The sequence below is a fragment of the Peromyscus californicus genome, unplaced genomic scaffold (genome assembly GCF_007827085.1).
Source record: "Peromyscus californicus insignis strain IS unplaced genomic scaffold, ASM782708v3 Scaffold_22__1_contigs__length_63687245, whole genome shotgun sequence".
Classification (NCBI taxonomy): Eukaryota; Metazoa; Chordata; class Mammalia; order Rodentia; family Cricetidae; genus Peromyscus; species Peromyscus californicus.
Genome location: NW_026294525.1, coordinates 59,833,857 through 59,857,869, shown reverse-complemented (window position 1 = coordinate 59,857,869; position 24,013 = coordinate 59,833,857). Strand labels below are relative to the sequence as shown.

The window sequence follows — 24,013 nt, the reverse complement described above, 5'->3', positions numbered from 1 at the left end:
ATCACAGTTCTTGAGGCAGAGGCAAGAGGATCTCTGAGTTCCAGGCCAGCCAGGAGTGCAGAGAGAGACCATGTCTTTAAAAGGGGGGCGGGGGTGGATACCCAAGATAGCCAAGAAGCAGGAAAGGTAGGCACCAAAGAACACAAAACGCTCGTAGTAAACAGTTAATCTCTCCAAGGTCCATCTTCAGAGTGCAGAATTCAGAATGTTAGGAGGTCGAATCGGGAGCAAGTGAGCTATGAGGGTCAGCAAGTCCCCAGGTAAGCCACAGGGATGCTGGCTGGGTTGGCAGCGTCCAGGGAGTCAGACCCCAGGGACCGTCCAGGACCCAACCGCGCCGCCACCAGACGGGCGGCGCCCCCGCGAGCTTTCAAACCGCCGCCCTGGGAAGGCGCTGCGCCGATTGGAAGTTCCGCCACGACCGTCACCAACACAGGGCCATAGCGGTAACTCTTCAGCCAAGCCCTCCCAGACCTCTGCGAGTGAGTCCCCCGGGACCAGACCTCGAAACTCCACCTCCAGGCGCGGTCTCCGCCGCGTCCCGTCGCCTGCTGGAAAGCACGCAGCGGCGACTCGCGGTGGGACCGACGCCCCCGACGGAGCTGCGCCGGGCGACTGCGAGGGGCGCGACCGGCCGGCGGGGGGCGGCAGCACCAGTGCCTTCGAGTCGGCCCCGGGACGCCGCTCCGCGACCCAAGCCGAGCGCCTCGCCCTGTGGGCTCCGACCCACCCAGCCCTCCGGGTCGCCGCAGCGGCGGGGACCGGGCGAGCCCACTCCCCCGCCCGCGCTCTTACCCATCTTTCCGCCTCGCCTTGTAGACGTGCCCGTAGGTGCCGCGTCCCACTTTGCACCCTTCGTACTCAAACAGATCCTCCACCCGCTCCCGCTCCGCCGCCAGCTTCGCCTTGAAATCATAATCCATTGTCTGCTTCCCCCATAGAGAAACCGGGACGCGGGGGCCGCCGCCACTCAGTCCCTCCTCCGCCGCCGCCGCCGCCGCTCCACTTCTCCAACAGCCGCCGCTCGGGCGCGCGCGCGCCGCCCGCCGCTCCGCGGTCCGCCTTCAGCAAGGGACTCCTCGGCGGCCGAGGCAGCCACCTCCTCCGCCTCCTCCTCCTCCGCGGCGGCGGCGGAGGCTCCCGCAGGCACACACAGTCCCGCCTCCCCCCTTCATTTCCTTGTTTTGGAACCTGGTGGGCCGCGCCGCGGCTTTCTCGAACTCATTAACAAACCAAGCGGCCCGCCCCGATGTCGCGGGGGGTCCTGGGAAATGCAGTTCGGGAGGCCGCGGGAGCTGGGCTAGCTCCTCGGACGCAAGGAATACAGTTCCCAGGGTTCCTTGGGCCGTCTCGGCCACGCCTCCACAAGGCAAGGACGCCTGCGCACAGCCGCCGCCCCACCCCCTCAGGTAGCCCGCGACTCGCTGTTCCTGTAAACTGTAGCGCGAAGTTACAGCGGGCTTTCTGCAAGCCCGTGGGAGCTGGTGGGAGGGAAGCCTTTGCTCTGCTGGGAAGGAGATAACCGGCTCCGAATGTCCCTGGGCGAAGACAGCGGGAAGCACCTCACGAGCGCCTTGCTCGCGAGCTCATTCCGGAGCATGCAGAGCCGAGGACTGGGGTTTAGACAGTTGTACTACACATTGTTTGTTTTCTTGGGCAATTGATCCTCCTGTTGCCCCGCCCCTTGCCGCGGCTTATTGGCAGAGGCTGAAGAATGACGTCCTCTGTGGTGCGTGGGTATCTCCGGCTTTGGCTTCTTTCCTGCTCTTGATTGGTAATTGGATGTGCTCGGTTCTTCCTGATAGGTTAATCTTTTTTTCTTTACAATGCAAAAACCGTATTTCAAAACCTGAGCATTCAGCGGTTTCCCAGCTCTTGCTAGGGGAACCGTGTAACTTCTCGGGCCCAAAGCCAATCATCTTTTCCTTGGCGCTCTAGTCGGGTTTTATCCTAGCATATGCGGGTGCGGTAGCCGAGCTTTAACCATCTGTCTGAGAACAATTAAAGTGCCTGGAAGATTGGGAAATGCAGCGTTTTAAAAAGAATCTTTTTATGCTGAGTTGTAAAGCGTTTGTACAGTCTGTGCATAATAGTGAGGCTTACCTAGGGGGTTTAAGAAATTTATCATAATCATGACATTGATTGATTATGGTGTCTGGGGCTCAGGACACATCACCTCAAAATAGGACTGTAAGGGCCTAGAAAGTGCCACGCTAAAAATGTATCCCTCGGCATGTTGATTATTTTTAAACTAAAAAATTGAGTTCCATCCAGCACACGAGTTTCAGCTCCCTTCCACTACCCAAAATAAAATATAAGGGAACTTTTTTTTTTTGTAAAGAGAGTGTTAAATTTATAAGAGAAATTCTATAAGGTATCTGTATCAGGAAGGCAGCTTAGCTATTCGTAGACAACGTTATTGTTGGGGAGGCTATCTTTAGTCCCTTCCCTCACCTGAACTTGATTAATTTGTCTCCGCTACCTACTAAAACTTCAAATTCTTGTTCCTTTCTGCACGTCAATCATCTGGCATTGAGTATGATGTTGTAGGACTCCGGTGTGTACATCTATAACTAACCTTGTTCTCTTGAGAAGGCATGATGGCAAACAGTGTAGTCCCCCCTGCACTTGGCAGAGTCAAGGAGAATCTCTTGAACATGGGAGTTTGGAGCCAGCCTAGGTAGTTCTGCTAATCTAGTTGATGCCAATTTAATTTGCAGACTAACCAAGCAATTTAGAAGGACAGAGTGAAGTTATTTTTCCTCCCCTGTAATGGCATGTCTCATACATTATATGCTCAGAAGCAAATGTAAACATGGCTAGTGCTAGGATAGGATTCACACGTAATATTGAGTAAAACAAAAGGAAGAATGGTCAGTTCCACCTGAAGCAATATGGTGAGTAACTCTAAGTTTTAAAAAGCGTGCTCGTTTGCCTGCTGGGTTTTCAGAGACTCTTGTTAAACTAGAAAGGGGTTGCTCTTTTTCCTGCCACAGCCCTTACTTCCTTAAATCTTGAAGGTCAAGAAATTATTTTATTTCAGTCAAGAATCAGAGGTAATGCTGGCAATGTAGCTCCCTTGGTGTAGTGCTTGTCTAGCATGCACAAAGCCCTGGCTTCAGTCCCAAGCACCACACAAACTCAGTCATAAAACTGTGCATTCCTGGAACCCAACAGTGGAGGTGGAGGCAGGAGGATCAGAAAGTCAAGATCCTCCTCAGCTACAGAGAGAGGGAAAGAGAAGGGAGTGGAGGAGGAGAAGAGAGGAAGGAATCAGAGTTCACTAAGTATTGTAGCTCTCAATGAACAAATACATGAGCAAAGTTAAAGTGAACTGAAAGGGTACAGAGCACAATAGTAAAACAGGCAGGATGATTTCTAGGCTGGGTGGTAGCCTTCGTGAAGGAAGCAGTGTGAGCTAAAATTTAAAGAATGAATAAAGACTTGAATACGTGAGAAAGTAGGAAGCATAACTCTATCAAGCAGAACAGACTGCATTCTTGTCACCACGTGATACATTAGGAGACAGCAACTAGTTTGAATACTGCAGATTAAGCCGAAGGGGATGGATAAGACAGGAAAAATAAGCAGATGCCAAATTATGAGTCGTTATGCTCAATGGCTTAGGTTGTATTGTTCTATCAGTAATAAGTCGTTAAAAATCTGTCAGTCTGTTTCAGGGTCACACTGTGTAGGCCAGACTGGCTTCAAACTCAGGATCCTCCTGCCTCAGCCTCACAAGTGCTGCAATTGCAAATACGTATGACATCCAGTTTATCTAAGACTTTTGAGCTAAGGAAAAATGTAATCGGTCTGTTTACATTTTTTTGTTTGTTTTTTTGTTGTTGTTGTTTTGTTTTTCGAGACAGGGTTTCTCTGTGTAGCTTTGGAGTCTGTTCTGGAACTCATTTTGTAGACCAGACTGGCCTTGAACTCACAGAGATCCACCTGCCTCTGCCTCCCAAGAGCTGGGATTAAAGACATGTGTACCACCGTGCCCAACTCCAAGAATATTTTTTTTTTGATTTTTCAAGACAGGGTTTCTCTGTGTAGTTTTGCGCCTTTCCTGGAACTCACTTTGTAGACCAGGCTGGCCTCGAACTCACAGAGATCCACCTGCCTCTGCTTCCCGAGTGCTGGGATTAAAGGCGTGTGCCACCGTGCCCAACTCCAAGAATATTTTTGATTGGTAACTGTGATGACTCATTTCAGTTGTCAATGTCATTGGATTATTAAATACTTAGGGCATTAATATCATACATATTGGGTGTTTCTCTGAAGGTATTCAGAGGGGGATGGACTGAGCGAGGAAACCCACTCTGATTGGCAGCAGGCACCATCCATGGGCTGGGATCCCAAAGTGAATGGAGGGGGGGGGCATCCCAATACCAACATTCATCTCTGTCTACGTTCATCTCTCTCTGCTTCCTGACTGCAGACACGATGTGACCAGCTACCTTACATACCATACATGCCTTTCCCACCATGATGAACTTATCCCCTGAACCGCTAACCAAAATAACTCCTGTGGTAGTTTGGAAGAAAATGGCCCCGAAAGGGAGTGGCACTATTAAGAGGTGTGGTCTTGTTGGAGGAACTGTGTCACTGTGGAGGCAGGCCTTGAGGTCTCATATGCTCAAGTCATGCCCCATGAGACAGACCACTTCCTGTTGCCTGTGAGTCAAGATGTATGAACTCTCAGCTACCTCTCTAGCTCCATGTCTGCCCCCATGCTGCTTTGCTTCCTGCCATGACGATAATGAACTAAACCTCTGAACTGTAAGTTAGCCACCACAGTTAAATGCTTTCCTTTATGAGTTGTCATGGTCATGGTGTCTCTTCACAGCAATAGAAACCCTAACTAAGACACTTCTGACCTTGCTTTCGTCAGCACTTTCCTCACAGCAATGCAAAAAGTAACTAATGCAACTGTTCTTTGTAAACAGTGGTGTTTGTACCCATTATATCCTTAACTAAAAACATTCCTAAAAGATACGTTCCATTATTCCTGTTTTTCATATGAACAACTAAATTATTAAATTGTAGATGCAGTTATGAATGAGTATATATTTGAGAGTAAATGAAATTTTTAAAACTGGGAATAGAGTTTAGTGGTAGAATGCTTACTTAGCATGCTTGAGGCCCCGTTTTCCATCCTGTCCACCATTAAAAAAATGTCTGAGCATGGTGGTACACCCCTTTAGTCACAGCACTTGGGAGGCAGAAGCTGGTAGATCTCTAAGTCCAAGGCCATACTAGTCTTCATAGTGAATCAGAGCCAACCAGAGCTACACACTGAGATCCTATCTTTAAGAAAATGATTTTTTTGCCAGGTGTGATGGTTCACGCCTTTAATCCCAGCACTCAAGAGGCAGAGGCAGGTGGATCTCTGTGAGTTCGAGGCCAGCCTGGTCGACAAAGTGAGTTCCAGGACAGCCAGGATGGTTACAGAGAAACCCCGTCTCTAAAAATACAAAATAATAATAATAAATTTTTAAATGGACCGGCAAGATGACTCAGCCATGTAAAGGCACTTGCCCCCAAGCTTGACAACCTGAGTTCAGTCCCCACCCAAAACCCACACAGTGGAAGGAGAGCACCAAAACCAGCTCCCACAAGTCGTCATCTGATGTCCTCTTGTAAACTCAAACATACATACACACATTAAATAGTTTATTTAATCAAAGTTTCTCTCTAGCCTACACACACACACACACACACACACACACACACACACACACACACACACAGAGTTTAGCAGTGCAGTCCAGGAGTTTATTCTGAATCCGGCTCCGTATGGTATGTGATCTGACGGGCTTCCCAGATACTCTTCTGGACACAGTTGGATAATCCCCGAAGTTGTTCCTGAGACTCCTGCCTGCAGCAGTTTCAGCGGCCAGCCTTCGGGAATTGCCTTAGCCTCTGCTCACGCCGCCGTTTTCCTACAGCCGCCTTTGTCTAGTGACTGGTCAGTGCAGAGCCCGCCCATGGGCTGGTGAGATGGCTCAACCTGTGGAGACACTTGCGGGCAAGGCTGATGACTCGAGTTCAATCCCCAGGACCCACACAGTAGAAGGAGAGCAGTGAACCCCACAGATTGTCTCCTGACCTCCATGTAATGTGCAGCGGCATGGCGCACACACACACACACACACACACACACACACACACACACACACACACGCGCGCACACACACACACACGCAAATAAACGTAAAAAAAAAAACGTTAAGCCCAGACTTCTCCCCTCTTCAGGAAAACTGATGAGTCATCCCGTTTTCAGAACTCACTGCGGGAAGAAGAGGACGAGGGCCATAATTAAGAGAGCATCGCAGACCAATTTCTCAACTTCTCCACTCTTGCTTTCTTCTTTACCCTTCCATAGCTGTTCCAAAACTCTTCCTGACAAGCTGACTATACGTTCATCGCCATCTCAAGACGCTAGAAGCCAACTTGCAGTACTATTATATCTTGTAAGGTGATATAATGAGGGTTATTGTTTGTTGGTTTTGTTTTCAAGTACTATGTGTAAAAACGAAGGGCCTAGAAACAACAGGAATATTCATCAACCTGTATATATTGCCCAGCATTGATATTTCCATCTAAGTATTATTTATTTTATTTATTTGTTTGTTTGTTTATTTTTATTTATTTTTTTTTTTTTTCGAGACAGGGTTTCTCTGTGTAGCTTTGCGCCTGTCCTGGATCTCGCTCTGTAGACCAGGCTGGCCTCGAACTCACAGAGATCCGCCTGCCTCTGCCTCCCGAGTGCTGGGATTAAAGGCGTGTGCCATCACCGCCCAGCCCATCTAAGTATTATTATGTAGTCTTTTTATTTTTTTTTCTGAGACAGGGTTTCTCTGTGTAGCTTTGGTGCCTGTCCTGGATCTCGCTCTGTAGACCAGGCTGGCCTCGAACTCACAGAGATCCGCCTGCCTCTGCCTCCCGAGTGCTGGGATTAAAGGTGTGCGCCACCACTGCCTGGCATTATTATGCAGTCTTTTTAAAAGTGTTTAATTACATCTATTGATGTGTGTGTGTGTGTGTGTGTGTGTGTGTGTGTTGTGTGAGCACAGACATGCCATGGCACAAGTGTGAAGGTCAGATAATGACTTATAGGGTTTGATTTTTTTTTCCTTCTACCGTGTAGGTCCTAGGGATCAAGTTCAGGCTGTCGGACTTGGTGGCAAGCTCCTTTACCCACTGTGATGTGAAGGATGTGATAGTACTCCTCTCGGGTTTCCTTCTTCAAGAGGCCCCATGTACTGAGCTCTGTGTCTGTACTGAAGCCGTACCCCTCATAAGCTGTACCAGGATGACTGTGCATAAAATCCTGTAGATGCAAAGATTCCTGTAGATGCAAAGATTCCGCTGATGGGTCGCTTTACTCACAGACTCCAACGGTGACTATCTGTTTGCTTGGATCAAAGGATACCTAGGAGATCAGTGAGGCACTGTGGCTGTGTTATTGGTGAAATTATTAAGGCCACTCCACGTAGATAAAAGGAGATTTATTTAATGGCATAACTTACAAATTAAGGGATAGGTAGGTCGCTGGGTCTGGGGAAAGTGTATCGCAGTCCAGCGGTGTTCTCTGGAGCTCTGCTTGGCCCACCTCCACCATCCAGGGTCTCGGAACAGAGAGAGAGCACAGCCCATCCAGATCTCAGGTCTCCAGGTGCCTCCCTTGGCCCTGCCTTGTAGGCGTGACAGTTGCCAAAGTCTCAATGGGGGTTGGAACTTCCAGATCAAAGCTGGAATGGCTACCCACTACACTGTGTACTGTGTCTTCAGAGACAGTTAACATGCCAAAGGACAGCTGAGGGGAAAGGACCGGTCCTGATGGGGGTGGTACTGACAGGCTGGGAGCCTGGAGGGGGCAAAGCCAGGAGACAGAGTGAGTGCAAGTTCTGCTCTTCCCGAGAAGGCGAACCTACTGCTGCCATCACCATGGGCTTCAGACTCCAGCTTTTCCACCTTCCCAAACGGACTCACTGGCGTTCTCCAGAGAGATTCCAAGGCTCTTGGCCTCACACTGGGACTGCATAACTGGTCCCACTTGTTCCAAGGTTTCTGGCTTCTTGGACTAAGTTGTGATTTCTTCACCAGCATGCAGCCAGCCACGGTTACACTATTCAGCTTCCAGTCATATAAGGTTACCTATTAAATCATATATCTAAGTGTGCGTGTTTATGTACGTGTATTTGCACACACACACACACACACACACACACACACACACACACACACACACAATTCTGCACTTGTAGGGAACTGTAAAACAGATGTTGATGCCAAAAGTGACTCTAAAGAAATAAATCTGTAGGGATGAATTTCCTTAGTTGGCTTATGACTTTGGAGTTGGTACTCCAATTTGATGATACCTAAAGTTGCTAAAGACTCTCTTTATAATAGTCCAGAGAGCACTGGTAATCTATGGCCTTATGGTTATCTTTGTTCAGAGATTAAGTATGCCACACGGAAATGTACTTGGAGGTCAGGTTGACAAGGAGAGGACTTGTGAGGTTAATCTTAACTTAATTGGATTGAGAGATGCCTAAGAGATTACTAAAGCACACTTCTCTCTACGCGTGGAAGGGCATTTCCAAAGGTGATTAACATGAGGTAGCAACCGAGGGAGACTCACCCTGAATGTGGGTAGCAGCATCCTTCAGTCTGGACGTGGCAACAGAATGAAGGGAGGAGGAGGAAGCCAGCCAGTGAACTGAAGCCCCTCTCTTCCTGAGCAGGTGTATCTTTGTGGCTGCCATTGCCCACGGACCTAAGTGCAGCTTCCTTTGCCTTCCAACATGGACTCACATGAGTACCTCTCCAGGAAGGCTCCAGACCTTCAGCCTTGGATACGCAAGTCTTGTAACAAGATTCTTCCTGGGAGGACACAACACACACACACACACACACACACACGTACACACACACACGTACACACACACATGTACACACACACGTACACACACACACATCTGTCTACTCACCCTAGGTAGGGAGCCCATGACAGACCAAAGTATGTATTCCACCGGAAGTCCAATTCGGTGTACTAACGACTTTCATTGGAGTTTCTGACAGGAATATGGGTGAGGAGCAGAAATGACTCAAAGGCAGCGGGATCATCAAATCCCACCCCAGCACAGGTGACAGCTCACAAAAGCTGAGAACCTGGAGCACATTGCACAGCCTGCAGGCAGCTCAAGAGGCTGGAGAGTGTCCTTTCCAGGTGCCTCAGTTGGTCCAAACCTCTTCCGGGCAGCTGGGCTGGTTTCTGCCTCTTCCGGGCAGCCGGTCCCCTCTCAAAGTCTTCCTTGCAGCTTGGCTCTTTTGATCTGAGAAGGACTCGGTTCTTATTGCTTGCCCTGGCCCGGAGGGTCCTAGTGAATCTGGTCCGTTTCAGGAACTTCCTGAAGCTATTTTGAATTGTTTACCTTCCTGTTTAAGGCGCTTCCCTGCAGGGATGGAATGTTTCAATGTGGGAGGAAACTGTTACATAACTGTTAATAAGCCCGGTTTAGCCATCAAGGACTCTTTGAGACAAACACTTTGGGTCTCAAGTGGGGTGTGGAGGTCAGCTCTGTTTCCAGAGTCATCTTCATAGAAAGATCAAACAGCATGTAACAGTTTACCAATGCAATATACATAACACTTCCACAAGTATGCACAAGCCATGTACCTGCACACATGTGCACATACACTATACATAAAACACATAAAGGTTATGAAGAAGGACATGCACTATATGTACCACACACATACACTGATTTTTAAGAAACAGGCCTGGCAAAGGGAGGGATGCCTGACCATTGCTCAAAGATAGAGGAAGAGCTTCATTCATGCCTATGTCAGCTTTCTAGACTCATCACAATAAACTACCTCCAACTCAATGGCTTAAAACTACTGGAGGCCGGGCAGTGGTGGCGCACACCTTTAATCCCAGCACTCGGGAGGCAGAGCCAGGCGGATCTCTGTGAGTTCGAGGCCAGCCTGGGCTACCAAGTGAGTCCCAGGAAAGGCGCAAAGCTACACAGAGAAACCCTGTCTCGAAAAAACCAAAAAAAAAAAAAAAAAAAAAAAAAACTACTGGAATCAGTTGCCTCCCAGGCGGGGAGGCCAGAAGCCTGAAATCACCATGTCTGAAGGGCTGTATTCCAGTTGAACCCTGTAAAGGAGAATCCTTAATGCTTCCAACTTCTGGTGATTGTCTACACTCTGCTTTACAACAAGTTAACTCCAGTCTCCACCTCATCCTCACATAGCCATCTTTCCTCTGTCTGTGGACTCACATCTCCTTCTTCTTAAAGGAATACCAGCTAGATTGGATTCAGGGCCCATTCTAAGTCACTACTGAGGGGCTCTGGTAGGTCCAAGCATGGTAAACATGGCTCTGGCAGGTCTTGCCCTTCCCCTTCCCTCCTACTTGATAAACTGTTAGGTTACATTCCTAAAACTACCCACCCAGTTCTATTCCCGTATCTGGCCACTTCCTCCTGAAGATTGAGAGAGATTTGTCCTGACTGTGGGCCAGGCAGGACCAGGAAAACTCTAGCTACAAATGGCACCCAATGGGTTGGCAAGAGTTTCCACCTAAAACCTGAGAAAAAAGATTCTAAAACAGAGCTAAAAACAGCTTCCTAATTGTCTCTCTCAAGTTAGTGGCAGCCTGACAGTTTAAGCTACTATGGCGTGTTCCTGGCATGTGCCTTTGACCTGCAGTATGGCGGGAATGAGGAGTCTACAAGTGGCACATTACAACGCTGCTGTGTGGTGGATTTAGCCTTTGCTAGTAAAAAAAAAAAAAAAAAGGTTTCTGGGGCTATGCACTGTTTTGATAGAACTGCTTCTGATAGTTGATGGTACACATGGCTCCAGACCCAGAGCTGGGAGTAAACGTACCACCACCATGCTGGGAAGCTGAGGTTGGCGGAACCACAAGCCACCAGCCACAGCCACCATTTGGGTCGTACAAATGCTGCAGTTTAAAGCAATAGGTTTACAATAAGACAGATTCAGATGGAATAGTTTACAATGTGTGCAAAATATACACAGGCTTAAAAGAGACAAGAAAAAGTGATATATACAGTTATATAAAGAAATAGATAGTTTTTAAAAATAAAGTTTTTAAAGAGACAATAAAGGTAGTATAAAATATAAGCCACGTAAAGATGGATATTACACAGAGACTCTGGATTGTGTTGTCTTTGGGATTTTTTTTTTCTTTTTTTCAAGACAGGGTTTCTCTGTGTAGCTTTGCGCCTTTCCTGGAACTCACTTGGTAGACCAGGCTGGCCTCGAACTCACAGAGATCCACCTGCCTCTGCCTCCCGAGTGCTGGGATTAAAGGCGTGCGCCACCACCGCCCGGCGTCTTTGGGATTTTTAACTGAAGAGAGATATTTGATTGTAAAGGCAGCGGAGTCAAACCAATATGTATATTTTAAAGATACCTTGACTTCAAAATTTGGATCTAAGGATATGTTGCTTTGGAAAGTAGGCTCTGCTTTTGTTTCCACAGAAAGCCAGAGGCTATGGATTTGTTCTAGATTAAGATACATCAGGTTTGACCAACCAAGACCACCTGACAGGTCTCTGATGACACCATGGCCCAGATGATCCAACATCCAGAATGGTTTCAAGACAACTGGCTCAAATGATATACCCTCATGGGTTACTCCATAATCCTAAAATGTTCTTTGTGTCCCCATAAGATACAGCGCCCCCCTCCAGCAGGAAGTAGTAAGAGAAGCTATGCCCAAATTCCCAAACATACCAAGCTGGCCTTGGAGATGGAATTGGCTCACTCCTTCTCTAAACCCAAACATATTCCAAAAGAAAAAAAAGAAAAGGTTAAGAGATTCTTGTGTCCCAAATCAGAAGAGCCGTCTGGTGTGGGACAGAGAAAAACCAATATTTTTATTTAAATCAGGTTGATTATAAATGCAATCTCTTTCTAAAGAAGAAAAGGGGACAGGATAGAGCTATGATAGGATGAAAGGGTAGATTGTTGAACCTACTTTTAAAGAGCAACAACTTGTTTAAAAATGTTATACATTGCTATGGATTTTAGTTTATTGATACAAATTTAAAGTTAATTTTGTTATACTGTGTGTATATTTCTACTCTTATTTAAGGTATTATGTTTGTACAGCTCATTTAAAATTGTAGTGGATAATTAAGAAATAGATTAATAATTAGTCATCTATGATAATCATACTTGTAGTCATGTTAGTTAAGTTTTCTAGGTATACATAGATAGATTTCAGATAGGTAGGTAATCTTCAAATATTTCAAAGATCTACAGAATATGGCATTTAAAATGTTTTAAAAAATTTAAAGCCGGGCATTGGTGGGCACGCCTTTAATCCCAGCACTCGGGAGGCAGAGCCAGGCGGATCTCTGTGAGTTCGAGGCCAGCCTGGGCTACAGAGTGAGTTCCAGGAAAGGCGCAAAGCTACACAGAGAAACGCTGTCTCGAAAAAAACCAAAAAAAAAAAATTTAAACTTTATGGACAATGAGACATGTCTGCTCCTGGCAGCACCGATTTACTTCAGAGAAGAGGATGGGCATCAAAGACATTCTATATGGAGTTTATCTTTGCCTTGGCAAAAATAGCCATTTGGGCAAGAAACTGATCTTGCCTGGACTGCTTGATCGACTGGACATGCAGGACCCATAGAAAGTTGACCATTGAACTTTGCTTGGCAAAATGGTCCTTCAGGTTCCTGCTTCACAGAGGAAACTGCCAGACATTCTACAGGACACAGAGAAAAGTGACTGAGAGACTCTAGGCCTGTGGGCTGAAGACAGATGCCCCAACTTTACAAAAGAACTTTGAAAGACTGTCCAGGCTGCCAGCTGTCTCTGGCAAGACTCCCAAAAGTTGCTTGCATCCTTCTCCCATTTCTCAGGTAATATTATATCCTTCTGAGGTCTTTGATGTAGTTGAAGCTAGATACAATTTTCCTTAGTTATAATAAAAGATAAGTTAGATATAAAACCTTAGACTCACAAATATAGGATAGATAAGATATCTTCTTTAATATTGTAACTGTAATTCTTGCTTGGTAATTGTTTTGTTATATGCAGTTTTACTATGTGAAAATTAAAACCTTCCTTTTGGAAAAAAAAAGAAAAGGGGAAGTGCTGTGGATATTGCTCTGTATAAATAAAATGCTGATTGGCCAGTAGCCAGGCAGGAAGTATAGGCAGGACAAGCAGAGAAGAGAATTCTGGGAACAGGAAGGCTGAGTCAGGGAGATGCTGCCAGCCGCCACCATGACAAGCAACATGTAAAGATACCGGTAAGCCACCACAAGCCATGTGGCAACTTATAGATGAATAGAAATGGGTTAATTTAAGATAGAAGAACTAGATAGCAAGAAGCCTGCCATGGCCATACAGTTTGTAAGCAATATAAGTTTCTGTGTGTTTACTTGGTTGGGTCTGAGCTGCTGTGGGACTGGCAAGTGAGAGAGATTTGTCCTGACCCTGGGCCAGGCAGGACTGGAGAAAACTACAGCTACAGAAGATGACCGCCAAGGTCCAGCTATCAAAAGCCCCCTTTTGGCTGCTCTAATTAGCTTGTCCAATCAAAATTAAACACCTCATCCTAACTTGAGGTTTCTCCTTTTCTCTTTATAAACTGCCATTTGCCTGTGGGCCATGTCTGTCTCTCTTTATCCAGAGGCAATCCGTTGTGCCTTCAGGACAAATACCCCTTTCTCCTCTTCTTTGTTCCCTTCCCCTTCTCCCTCATCCTCTGTCTCCTGTCTTCATCCCTTATCCCTGCCCTTTTCCCTCTGGGACAAACAAATCTTTGTGCTGAGAACACGGTCTTGGTGAGTCCTGTGCCGATTCCGGTCCTTTCAAGTACAACCTTGCTTCAACTTGACTACATCTATGGAAACCTTCTTTTCAAATAAGGCTACATTTTCAGACCAAATCTTTAGAGTGCCAGTGCTTCTCTAAATGTTCCATAAAGTGGAGTGGGAGAGAGCACTGCCAAGCTTGTTCTGGAAGGCCAGCAATACCAATGCCAGAAAGAGATGTAAGAAAAAAGAAAATTGTAGATCATGGACAGAGTGACGCTCAGTGGTAAGAGCACTGGCTGCTCTCAAAGAGGACCCAGGTTCAGTTCCCAGCACCCACATGTGGCTCACAACTGGCTATAACTCCAGCTGCAGGGATCCAGCGCCCTCTCAGAAGGCATTAGACACACAAGGTGCACATGCATCCAGGCAAAACAGGCATGCACCACCACCACCCAGCTATATAGGGTTTCTTGGGGGAAGGGGTTTTCCAGAGTAGAGATTTCTAGTGTGGGGATTGGTAGAATTTCAAGCCAAGGATTGGTGGGATTGGGGTCTCGGGGACTGGCTGGTTTTCAAACTTGGACTGGTTGGTTTTCAAACTCAGGGATTGGTTGGTTTTCAAACTCAGGGATTGGTGCCTTGATAGGTTTTCAAACCAGGAAACAGGCTCACCTCTAGCAACACATTTCCTCCAAGTCCACACCTCCTAATCCTTCTAATCCTTCTCAAACAGTTCCACTCCCTAGTAGCTAAACATCTAAATACATGAGCCTGTGGGGCCATTCATATAATAACCACCACAGGTGACAGCCGAGCTCATCTGTCACGAGTTCCCCCTCTAGAGTGAGTAGACCTTTGTTCATGTCTCACCAGGAATAGTGTCACACAGCTGTGGCACTGTTTGGGGAGAGGTAGGTGGTGCAGCCTTACTGGAGGAAGTGAGTCACTATGGATAGGTTCTGAGATTAGCCAGTGTCATCCTATTTGCCCTATGTAGTAGTTTGAATGTAATTGGCCCCCATAATCTCACAGGGAGTGGCACTATTAGGAGCCGTGGCTTTGTTGGAGGAAGTGTGTCACTGTAGGGGCGGGCTCTGAGGTTTCCTGTGCTCAGGATACCTCCCAGTGTCTCAGTCAACTTCCTGTTGTCTGCAGGATGTAGAACTCTCAGCTACTCCTCCAGCACCACGTCTGCCTGCACACTGCCATGCTCCCTGTCATGATGACAATGGACTGAACCTCTGAAACTGTAAGGGAGGCACCCCAATTAAATGTTTTCTCTGTAAGAGTTGCCGTGGTCATGGGTGTCTCTTCACACAAAGACACCCTAATGAAGACACCCTACTTCCAGTTCACTCTTTGTACTTTGTGCTTGCAGTTGAGGATGTAAGCTCTGAGCTTTCTGCTTCAGCTACTGTGGGCATTGGCCACCATGATGGACTCTTCTCTCTCTAGAACGGCAAGTCCAAACCAATATTTTCTTCTCTGAGCTGCCTTTGGCCATCATGCGTCATCACAAAAACAGAAAAGTAATGAATACAGTACACGTCTGATTTTTAAAATTTGCAGAGGACTAGAGAGATGACTCAGCTAAGAGCATGTCCTGCTCTTGCAGAGGACCCCAGTGTGGTTCCCAGCACCCACATCAGGTCTCTCATAACCACCTATAACTCCAGGTCCAGGGGTTCAACACTGTCTTCTGGCCTCTGCTGATACTTGCACCTGTTGGGAGGCCTTACAAGTCAGATGTTGTAGTCTATCATGGCCTGGCAGTTTTCTCCAAGCTCAACAACATGAAGGACTCCCTCCCCAGTGAGGACTTCCTGCTCTCTATCTGCCCTTATCTGGAAAATGTCTATGGGCCTGGAGGACTGACCTTATCTGAAAGCTGTCTCTTATCCTTGATTTATCTCTAGTGTGATGCTTGGCACAGTTCCATGCTAGAAGCCTTCCCCTGATGCACATGTGGTAACTAAGACTTGAACTAGGGGCTTTGCTATAGGATCCTGCTGCCACATACAAAGCCTTATGATCAGAGCATGCTGTTTAATGCAAATTAGATGATTCTTCAGCTACTGTCCCCAAACCTATATATTCATACACTTTGGAATGAAGTTGAGTTGTTTCACTGAAGACATCTCCCGGAGAGCTATCTCTGCTGTACCCACAGCCATCCAAACCCTGCTCCCTGCTTCTGCTCCCTCCCCTCTCGAGGACTGGCAGCCTGTGATCCCGAGGAAGAAGGAGAACCCCGTGTACCCACCTGCACATACCCATAAACAGACATACAGAAATACACACAATTAAAAACAAAAAATAAGCTGGGCATGGTGGTTTTAATCCCAGCACTTGGGAGACAGAGGCAGGCAGATCTCTGAGTTTGAGGCCAGCCTGGTTTACAGAGTTAGTTCTAGAACTCTGCCTCAATAAATAAGTAAATAAATGAATAAATAAGTAATTTTTTGTAGAGTGATCAAAAGACTTTTTTTCCTCAAAAACACAATACACACAATGGGCCCCAGAACGATAACACATAAACTGATCAATCCCTGTACCAAGCTGTCGGTTATTTCGGAGAACTGGAGGTAATGTTTGTTTAATCTCTTCAAAATATCAGCGCACGCCTACCTACATAGGAACCTTACTTGTCTTTGACTTAGTGTTCCCAGGAAAACAGAGAAAAGGCTCCCAAGGGCTGTCATGGTCTTGGCACTGCACAAATCTTCTCCCCAGTCCTGAGCTTTTTAGCTCCAAATTAGCAGCAACTGTTCCCTGCTGCTGGTTTGGGGCCCCACTCTGTGGTTTAAACAAACACACAAAGCCCTCACGAGATAATGACCCCACAAGTAACAAGCCATAATCGCATTCCTGTAAAGAATGTGAAAAGTCTGCTCTAAAAATTAAAGCACTGTGCTCACTTGGCCCAGGCAGAGGACCCATAATGACAGAAACGTTACCTTGGCAGCTTGATTCAAGCCAAAGGAAAGGTGTGCCTGCCCAGCCTCCAGTGGACCAGTCATGAGCGGAAATGAGCTGTAAATATTTCAAGTCAGGTTCACTGCATGTGTGAACAGAAAGGGTAAGCAAACTTGGGGTGGCCTGTTCATTCTTACATGCTTAGTCATGACAATTTATGAGCTATGTAGAAGTCAAATTTGAACAGAGAAATAAGATTTCTTCTAGAACAGTCGTATGCATGTCAGAGTTTTCTGAGTTTTGGTTTTCTTTTTTTCTTTTTTTTTCTGTTTATTTTCTGAATCAGAGTCTGTCTTAGACCAGGCTAGCCTGAAACTTCCTAGGTAGCTGAGCACGTTCTTGAACTCCTGCTCCTCCTGATTCAGCTAACAAGGGTTAGAATTACAGACTTGTAGCACCGCACCCAGCTACAGAAACTGATATGTTTTCTGTGTGTAGCAGAGAAAGAAGACAATAACTACTTGTGCAGTGAGGTGCAACTGTATTCATACATGTTGAAATGCTTAGACTCTGTTAGTGCATATATCAACAAATTTAAAAGGTCTTCATACTACGAGCTAGTTCTGTTACACAGCTTTACCTGCAGAGACATGAACCAACTTCTGCTCACCCCAGATAAGACACTGATGACAGGCCAAAGACACAATTCTACCTAAGTCCAATTCAGCATGCTAAAAAGTTTATTGAAGTTACTTACAGGAACATGGGTAACTCAAAGGCAGCTGCACCGCCAAAAAGTAACCCCAGCCTGGGTGCTGACTCCCAAAAGCTACAACCCTAGAGCTCTCTGAATATGCAAGCAGCTCAACAGAGCTGGAGTCTTATCTCTCCAGCTGTGGTTACTGCTTATATAAGCTTGGGGAGGAAGGTGCCTTATGAATCCGATCAGTTTTTTTTTTTTTTTTTTTTTTTTTTTGGTTTTTCGAGACAGGATTTCTCTGTGTAGCTTTGCGCCATTCCTGGAACTCACTCGGTAGCCCAGGCTGGCCTTGAACTCACAGAGATCCGCCTGGCTCTGCCTCCCAAGTGCTGGGATTAAAGGCGTGCGCCACCACCGCCTGGCCACATCCTGAATCTTAATGAACCTGTTTAACCAGGAGGAAATTGCTACACTGGTTCTAACCCATAGACTCCCAGAAAAGGCTTTAGGCATATTCTGGAGACCATGCATCATACTTTGATAACTGTTGTAGATGTTGGTGTTTAGTATTTTTACTTCTACCTACTGCTGTCATGATATGAAACAACCAAAACTTACTCCCTTCTAGTTCTGTAGCTGAGAATCTGAAATTATGGTGTGCCTAGAATCATGCTCCCTTGGTTCTAGGGATGAGCCCTTCTTTGCCTTCTGCAGCTTCTCATGCCCTCCAGTGATCCTCTGGCCTCTGACTCTATTTCCTCAAGGGTTTCTTCCTCAGCAACTTTCCTCGTCATACAAGAACACCAGTCACTGGATTTAGAGTTCACTCCAATTTCATATTACCACATCCTAATTAATTACATCTACAGAGACCCTATTTTCATCTGGGTATGATGACTCATACCTATAACACAGTACTTACAACACTGAGGCAGGGAATTGCTTTGGGTTTGAAGCCAGCCAGGGCTGTATAGTGAATTCCAGGACATTCTGGGCTAGAGAGAGCCCAGAAAAACAAAAACGAAGAAACAAAACAGCTTTGTATGGTGGCACTCAAGAGGCAGAGGCAAGTGGATCTCTTTGAGTTTGATATAGTAAGACCCTGTCTCAAAAGAAAAAAAGTCAGACAAGTACACAAAAGTATATATGGATATGACTATTCTTTTAAAACAAAAATCTTATAAGTAGTTTGAATATTTGTTAAAAAAATAATTGTATTCTCTTCACTGTGCCTTTATGTGAACATTGTAGATACAGATTGTTTTTGCTAGATAAAGACTTCAATTTATATAGTGGACTTAAAAATACTCTTTAGAGGCATATAGACAATAATGTCATTAAATAGTACATCATGGATGATTGCCAAAATATTTTCATTTGCGAAATCTCTCAAACATTTCCAATTATTTATTTCTGTTTTAAACTCTTAGGAAATTTGTAGGCATGTCAGTGCTAATGTTTCTATTTATTATTTCTTGTTTGTTTGGTTGGTTTTTTGAGACAGGGTCTCTCTATGTACCCTTGGTTGGTTGGTAGAATTCACTATGTAGACCAGACAGGCCTTGAACTCATGGAGATCCTCCTTAATATTTCTACTTTAAAATCATAAAGCATAAGATATCAATTGGCTTAGAGGTTGGGTGTTTGTGTTTTCAATATATTTTTACTTATTGTGTCTTTATGTATCTTACTGGGAATAACTCCCATTGAACAGGCTGATAATATTTAGGATAATGAAGAATTGGTCCATATTAGTAGATACATAATACTTTTTATTTGCAGTGGGGGGTTAGGACCCAGGGCACTGCACACACTAGGTAACAACTGTACCACTGAGCTACAGTCTCATCTTCTAAGCACTAGTTTTTTTTGTTTTTTTGTTTTTGTTTTTTTTAGTTTTCTCCCTGCTTCCTATATAGGTTTGATGCTTCTGTACAGAGTTCTGTCATGTCCCTAACGGACCGATAACTTGTTCTCTGATTGTATAAGTTAAGATTTCTAAGAATTAGAGTCAATTCATTTCGAGGGAGCTTCCTCAGCAATTTTATTTTAGCCTCTGCTAGTTTTTAGTTACACAAAAGAAGAAATTCAACCCATATCTCACCTATATTTAGTTTTCTGCGATGAAAAATACCTTTTAAAAGTCACGTCTCATTATATTAACAACTATTCTCCAATTGCACTGCTAAAATACATTCCATTAAGTTGCTTGATGTTCTTTGGACAAGGATCCACGTGATACATCCTTTTTCAACTGAATAGATAGAAATGGTCTTTAGAACAGCCTCCTTATGTAATTCTCTGAGTGTGATAATTAGGAAGCTGAGTATTTCATTTTTAACTCATTCTAATAACTGTTTTTATAAGGCAGCTAACTACTTTCAGCTCTGTGTGATGGGAGGCATCTTGTCCTACTCAATTTTCCACAATTTGAATTTCTAATTTTTTTCATGTGTTTCTCATAAGCTGTATTTGGTCCTTTGTGGAAACCTTATAATTTGCATCTTATGTGCTAATAATAAACAAGTGCTAATTATTTTAATATTTCTACGTTTCTCATGGATGTATAACATACTATCATCAACATACTGGATGAGAGTAGAAAATCATTTTATTTATTCTAGGTAGGGCATAAAAAAAGGAATTTAAATTTTTATTTTTATTTATGTATTTATTTTTACACTGCTAGGGATTGAACCCAAGGCTGTGAATATACTAGACAAATGCTCTACTACTGAGCCATAGCCTAACCTAGGGCACAAGAAAGGGGAAGAAAATAAAGTAACATTTATTGCACACCTGCATGACAAGCACTGTTCGGGGACACGGGTTTTTTTTTTTTTTTTTTTTTTTTTTGATTTTTCAAGACAGGGTTTCTCTGTGTAGCTTTGCGCCTTTCCTGGAACTCACTCTGTAGACCAGGCTGGCCTCGAACTCACAGAGATCTGCCTGCCTCTGCCTCCTGAGTGCTGGGATTAAAGGTGTGTGCCACCAACGCCCAATTTAGGGAACACAGTTTTATATATATATATATATAATTTTATATTATTTATTATTTATTTCTATAATAATCTTGTGGACTAAGAACTTTATAGTTAGAAATGTTTCATGATCGTGACTGGTTGTTATCATACTCTTGTATATGAGTGAGGCTCAGGTTCTGATTTTTTTATCTGTCTGTCTGTCTGTCTTGACCCAGACCAGCAGGTGACAAGGTTCTAAGTGGGAGGTAGCCAGGAGATGAGAAGATAAAGAAGACAGAAAGGCTAGGTTTGGGAGGTCTTGCGTGAGCTATATCTTATGCCAAGCAAGTTTAAGAACTACAGCACCTTACATACTCTTTCTGGGTTGGTAGGGCAGTTAGATGGGACAAAGTCAGCAGAGTCCATCATGCAGTGGGATGAACTCAGGAGGAGACTTCAAGCAATGTTTCACCAAAGCATCGCAGTGTGTCTCAAGAGAATTACCAGCCAAGCACACAGCCATCCAATGTGAGAGCAGGTAACTGGACTCTGATCCCGGGGAAGAGCAGCAAGGGCTTGCTCTTAATGACTGAGTTACCTCTCCAGCCCCCGAGCTGAGACTCCGATAAAGGTGACCACGACAAATAATAGATTTTTCAATGTGAACGAAGCAATTGTACCTGGAGGAAGATGCCATTGAGGACTTTCATAAAGAGGAGAAATCAATGCCTGGCCTCGTACCAAGCTCCCGTCCTCATCAGAGGTGAACACAACTGATGACTTTGTGAGGTGTTTTGTTTTACTGTGTTTTGTTTGAGAAAAGCTCTCGCTGTGCAGCCCAAGCTGGTCTTGATTTCCCAATCTTCCTGGGTCAGTTGTGATGGCTACCACCGTCTACTTGAGATGGTCTAGAATCCTCTAGGACACAGCCTCTGGGAATTCCTGTGAGGAGTTATAGGGATTATGTTAGCCCCTGGGCACATCTGTGAGGGATTATCTAGGCTAGGTTACCCTCCGGGGATGCTCATGAAACTGTTTATATTAAATTAATTGAGGTAGAAAGACTAACTTAACTGTGGGTGGAGCCACTCCAAGGACTAAGGTCCTGGACCGAATTTTTATTATTTATTATCCTTTTTAGGATAAATAAGAGCCAAGTTTGGTGGTGCAAGCCTTTTATCCCAGCACTTGGGAGGCAAAGTCAGGCGGATCTCTGTGAGTTCGAAGCCAGCCTGATCTACAGAGCAAGTTCCAGGACGCCAGGACAGTTACACAGAGAAACTCTGTCTCAAAAAACCGAAACCAAAAAGCAAAAGAGAGAGAAAAATAACCAGTACCAGCTTTCCCCCACCCCTCCTTGCTGACACCAGACACAATGTGACCATGTGACCAGCTGTCCCGAGCCCCTGCTGCCCTCACTTCCTTCCCATAATGGACTGTGCTTTTGACCCGTGAGCCAAAACAAGCCTTTCCTCTCTCGAGTTTGCTTCTAGTCAGACGTGTGGTCACAGTGAGAGAGACCATGCTCTCAGCCTCCCGAGAGCTGGGACTGCAGTGTGCATCACCACCACGCCCAGCTCACCCGGTCACTTTCAGTTGAAACCAGTGCTTATCTGTTATTCCGAAGATCCTAAAGCCTTTAGGAATCATGCAAAATCATCTCTGCCTATGCTTGCTAAGTGGCCCAGCGAAGCCTGTGTGACAGCACATCTTTTTCCCAACTGCAGGTCACTCAGCATCTTAAGCCCACTGCTCAGAAAAAAGGTTCATCTCAAAATCCCACCATTTGATGACAATATACCCAGTTACCCAAGACTTCTGATGAATGTATATGGCAAGATTAATGTTGTTTTCAAGCCATTCTGGAGTCTGTGGATTAAGGAGTAATTTCAACATTTAAGTCTTATCTTTTTAAAGTGAGTTTCTTAATGCCATAGTTACTGTAGTGATTTCTCTGATGGGTCTGGGAACAGTAAATTAAAAACCTGAAAATTAGTCACCAATTCCAGATGTCATAAAGAACACTTGTGATTCAGAGGAAGAGATCAGACTATCAGCATTAACAGGAGTTTAGAATAAGTTGATCCTAACCCTCATAGATGACTTTGAAGGGCTCAGAACGTCACCTTAGGTGTGGTGGGAATAGCAAGAGGATTATAGAAGGAATCTGAAGTCGGGGCGAGTGAGTGAGCAAAGAGAGTCATTTATTGAAATCTATTCTTTCCAGTGAAGACGGAGTAGACAGTGTTGAAATAACAACAAAGGTTTTCAAATACCCAAACTTAGTTGGTAAAACAGTGGCAGGGTTTGAGACGACAGACTCCAATGTTGTGGCAGTCTCCCACTCCCAGCTCCTGACTGCTGGGACTTCGGGTGTAGGTCACCTGGATTTGAAAGACCCTCTACAATTAATATAATTGCTTTATGTGCTAAAGGGAAATCTTTCATAAAAGGACAAGTCAATAGATGTGGCAACATTCTTAAATATTTGTTTCTACTTTTTGATTATGTGTGTGACTGGGTGTCTGTATAACGTGTGTGCATGTGAGTGCAATTACCTTCAGAGGCCAGAAGAAGGCATTGGACATTCTGGAACTGGAGTTACAGATGCTGTGAGCCACCTGATAGGGAGGCTAGGCGTTTAAGTCCTCTGCAAGAGCAATACACTTTCTTAACTACTGAGCCATCTCCCCACCCTAGATATGGCAAATATACTGTGGTTCATTTGTTAGTTTAGTTTGCGTAGCTGGGGACCAAATCCAGGATCTTGCTTGTGCTAGGTAAGGGCTCTACCATGGAGTCCATCCCTATGCTTGGTCTTATTTTAAGACATTTCCTTAGCCATTCATGCCTTCAGCATTGACTCCCCTTCTCAGTCAGCACACTGGCACTGAAACAAGACTTTCTACAGAGAAAAGATCATGCTTCACTGAAGGCACAAATAATAATGAGCATGTTTTAGTTATAAAGTTCTTCAGGGGGAAAAAAAAGCCAGGTGGTGTAGCTAAAGTTTTCCTGCCTGGCCCACAGTCAGGACAAATCTCTCTCACCCGCCCGTCCCACAACCGCTCAGACCCGACCAAGTAAACACAGAGACTTATATTGGTTACAAACTGTGTGGCCGTGGCAGGCTTCTTGCTAACTGTTCCTACAGCTCAAATTAATCCATTTCTATTAATCTATACCTTGCCACATGGCTCGTGGCTTACCGGCATCTTCACATGCGGCTTGTCATGGTGGTGGCTGGCAGTGTCTCTCTCACCCAGCTTCCTGTTCTCTCAATTCTCTGTTAGTCCCGCCTATACTTCCTGCCTGGCCACTGGCCAATCAGTGATTTATTTATTGACCAATCAGCAACACATTTGACATACAGACCATCCCACAGCAAGGTGGTGGTGGCACATACCTTTAATCCCAGGACGAAGGAGGCAGAGGCAAGCGGATCTCTGTGCATTTGAAGCCAGCCTGGTGTACAGAGAGAGTTTCAGGTCAGCCAGAGCTACATAGAGAAACCCTGTCTCAAACCCCTACCCCTACCCTGGGGGGGAAAATGTGTTTTGGGTTTTTTTTATTAATGGTGCTTGGTACTGGGGGTTAACCCCCAAATTTCACAC

The 24,013-nt window shown here is 45.2% G+C and overlaps 1 protein-coding gene across 5 annotated transcripts in view; it reads right to left on the bottom strand.

The window, feature by feature from the left end:
- The window catches only part of Cdk19 (cyclin dependent kinase 19), a 128,718-nt gene extending 127,464 nt beyond the window's left edge, over positions 1–1,254 (bottom strand). The window contains exon 1 of one of the 5 annotated variants that reach the window (XM_052751455.1): positions 796–1,254. In XM_052751455.1, coding sequence (XP_052607415.1) covers positions 796–923 — 128 coding nt within the window. In that variant the 5' untranslated portion in view covers positions 924–1,254. The remainder of the gene's footprint in view (positions 1–795) is intronic. The other 4 variants (XM_052751453.1, XM_052751456.1, XM_052751454.1 and 1 more) reach the window with 4 other exon arrangements.
- Positions 1,255–24,013: the final 22,759 nt, after the last annotated feature.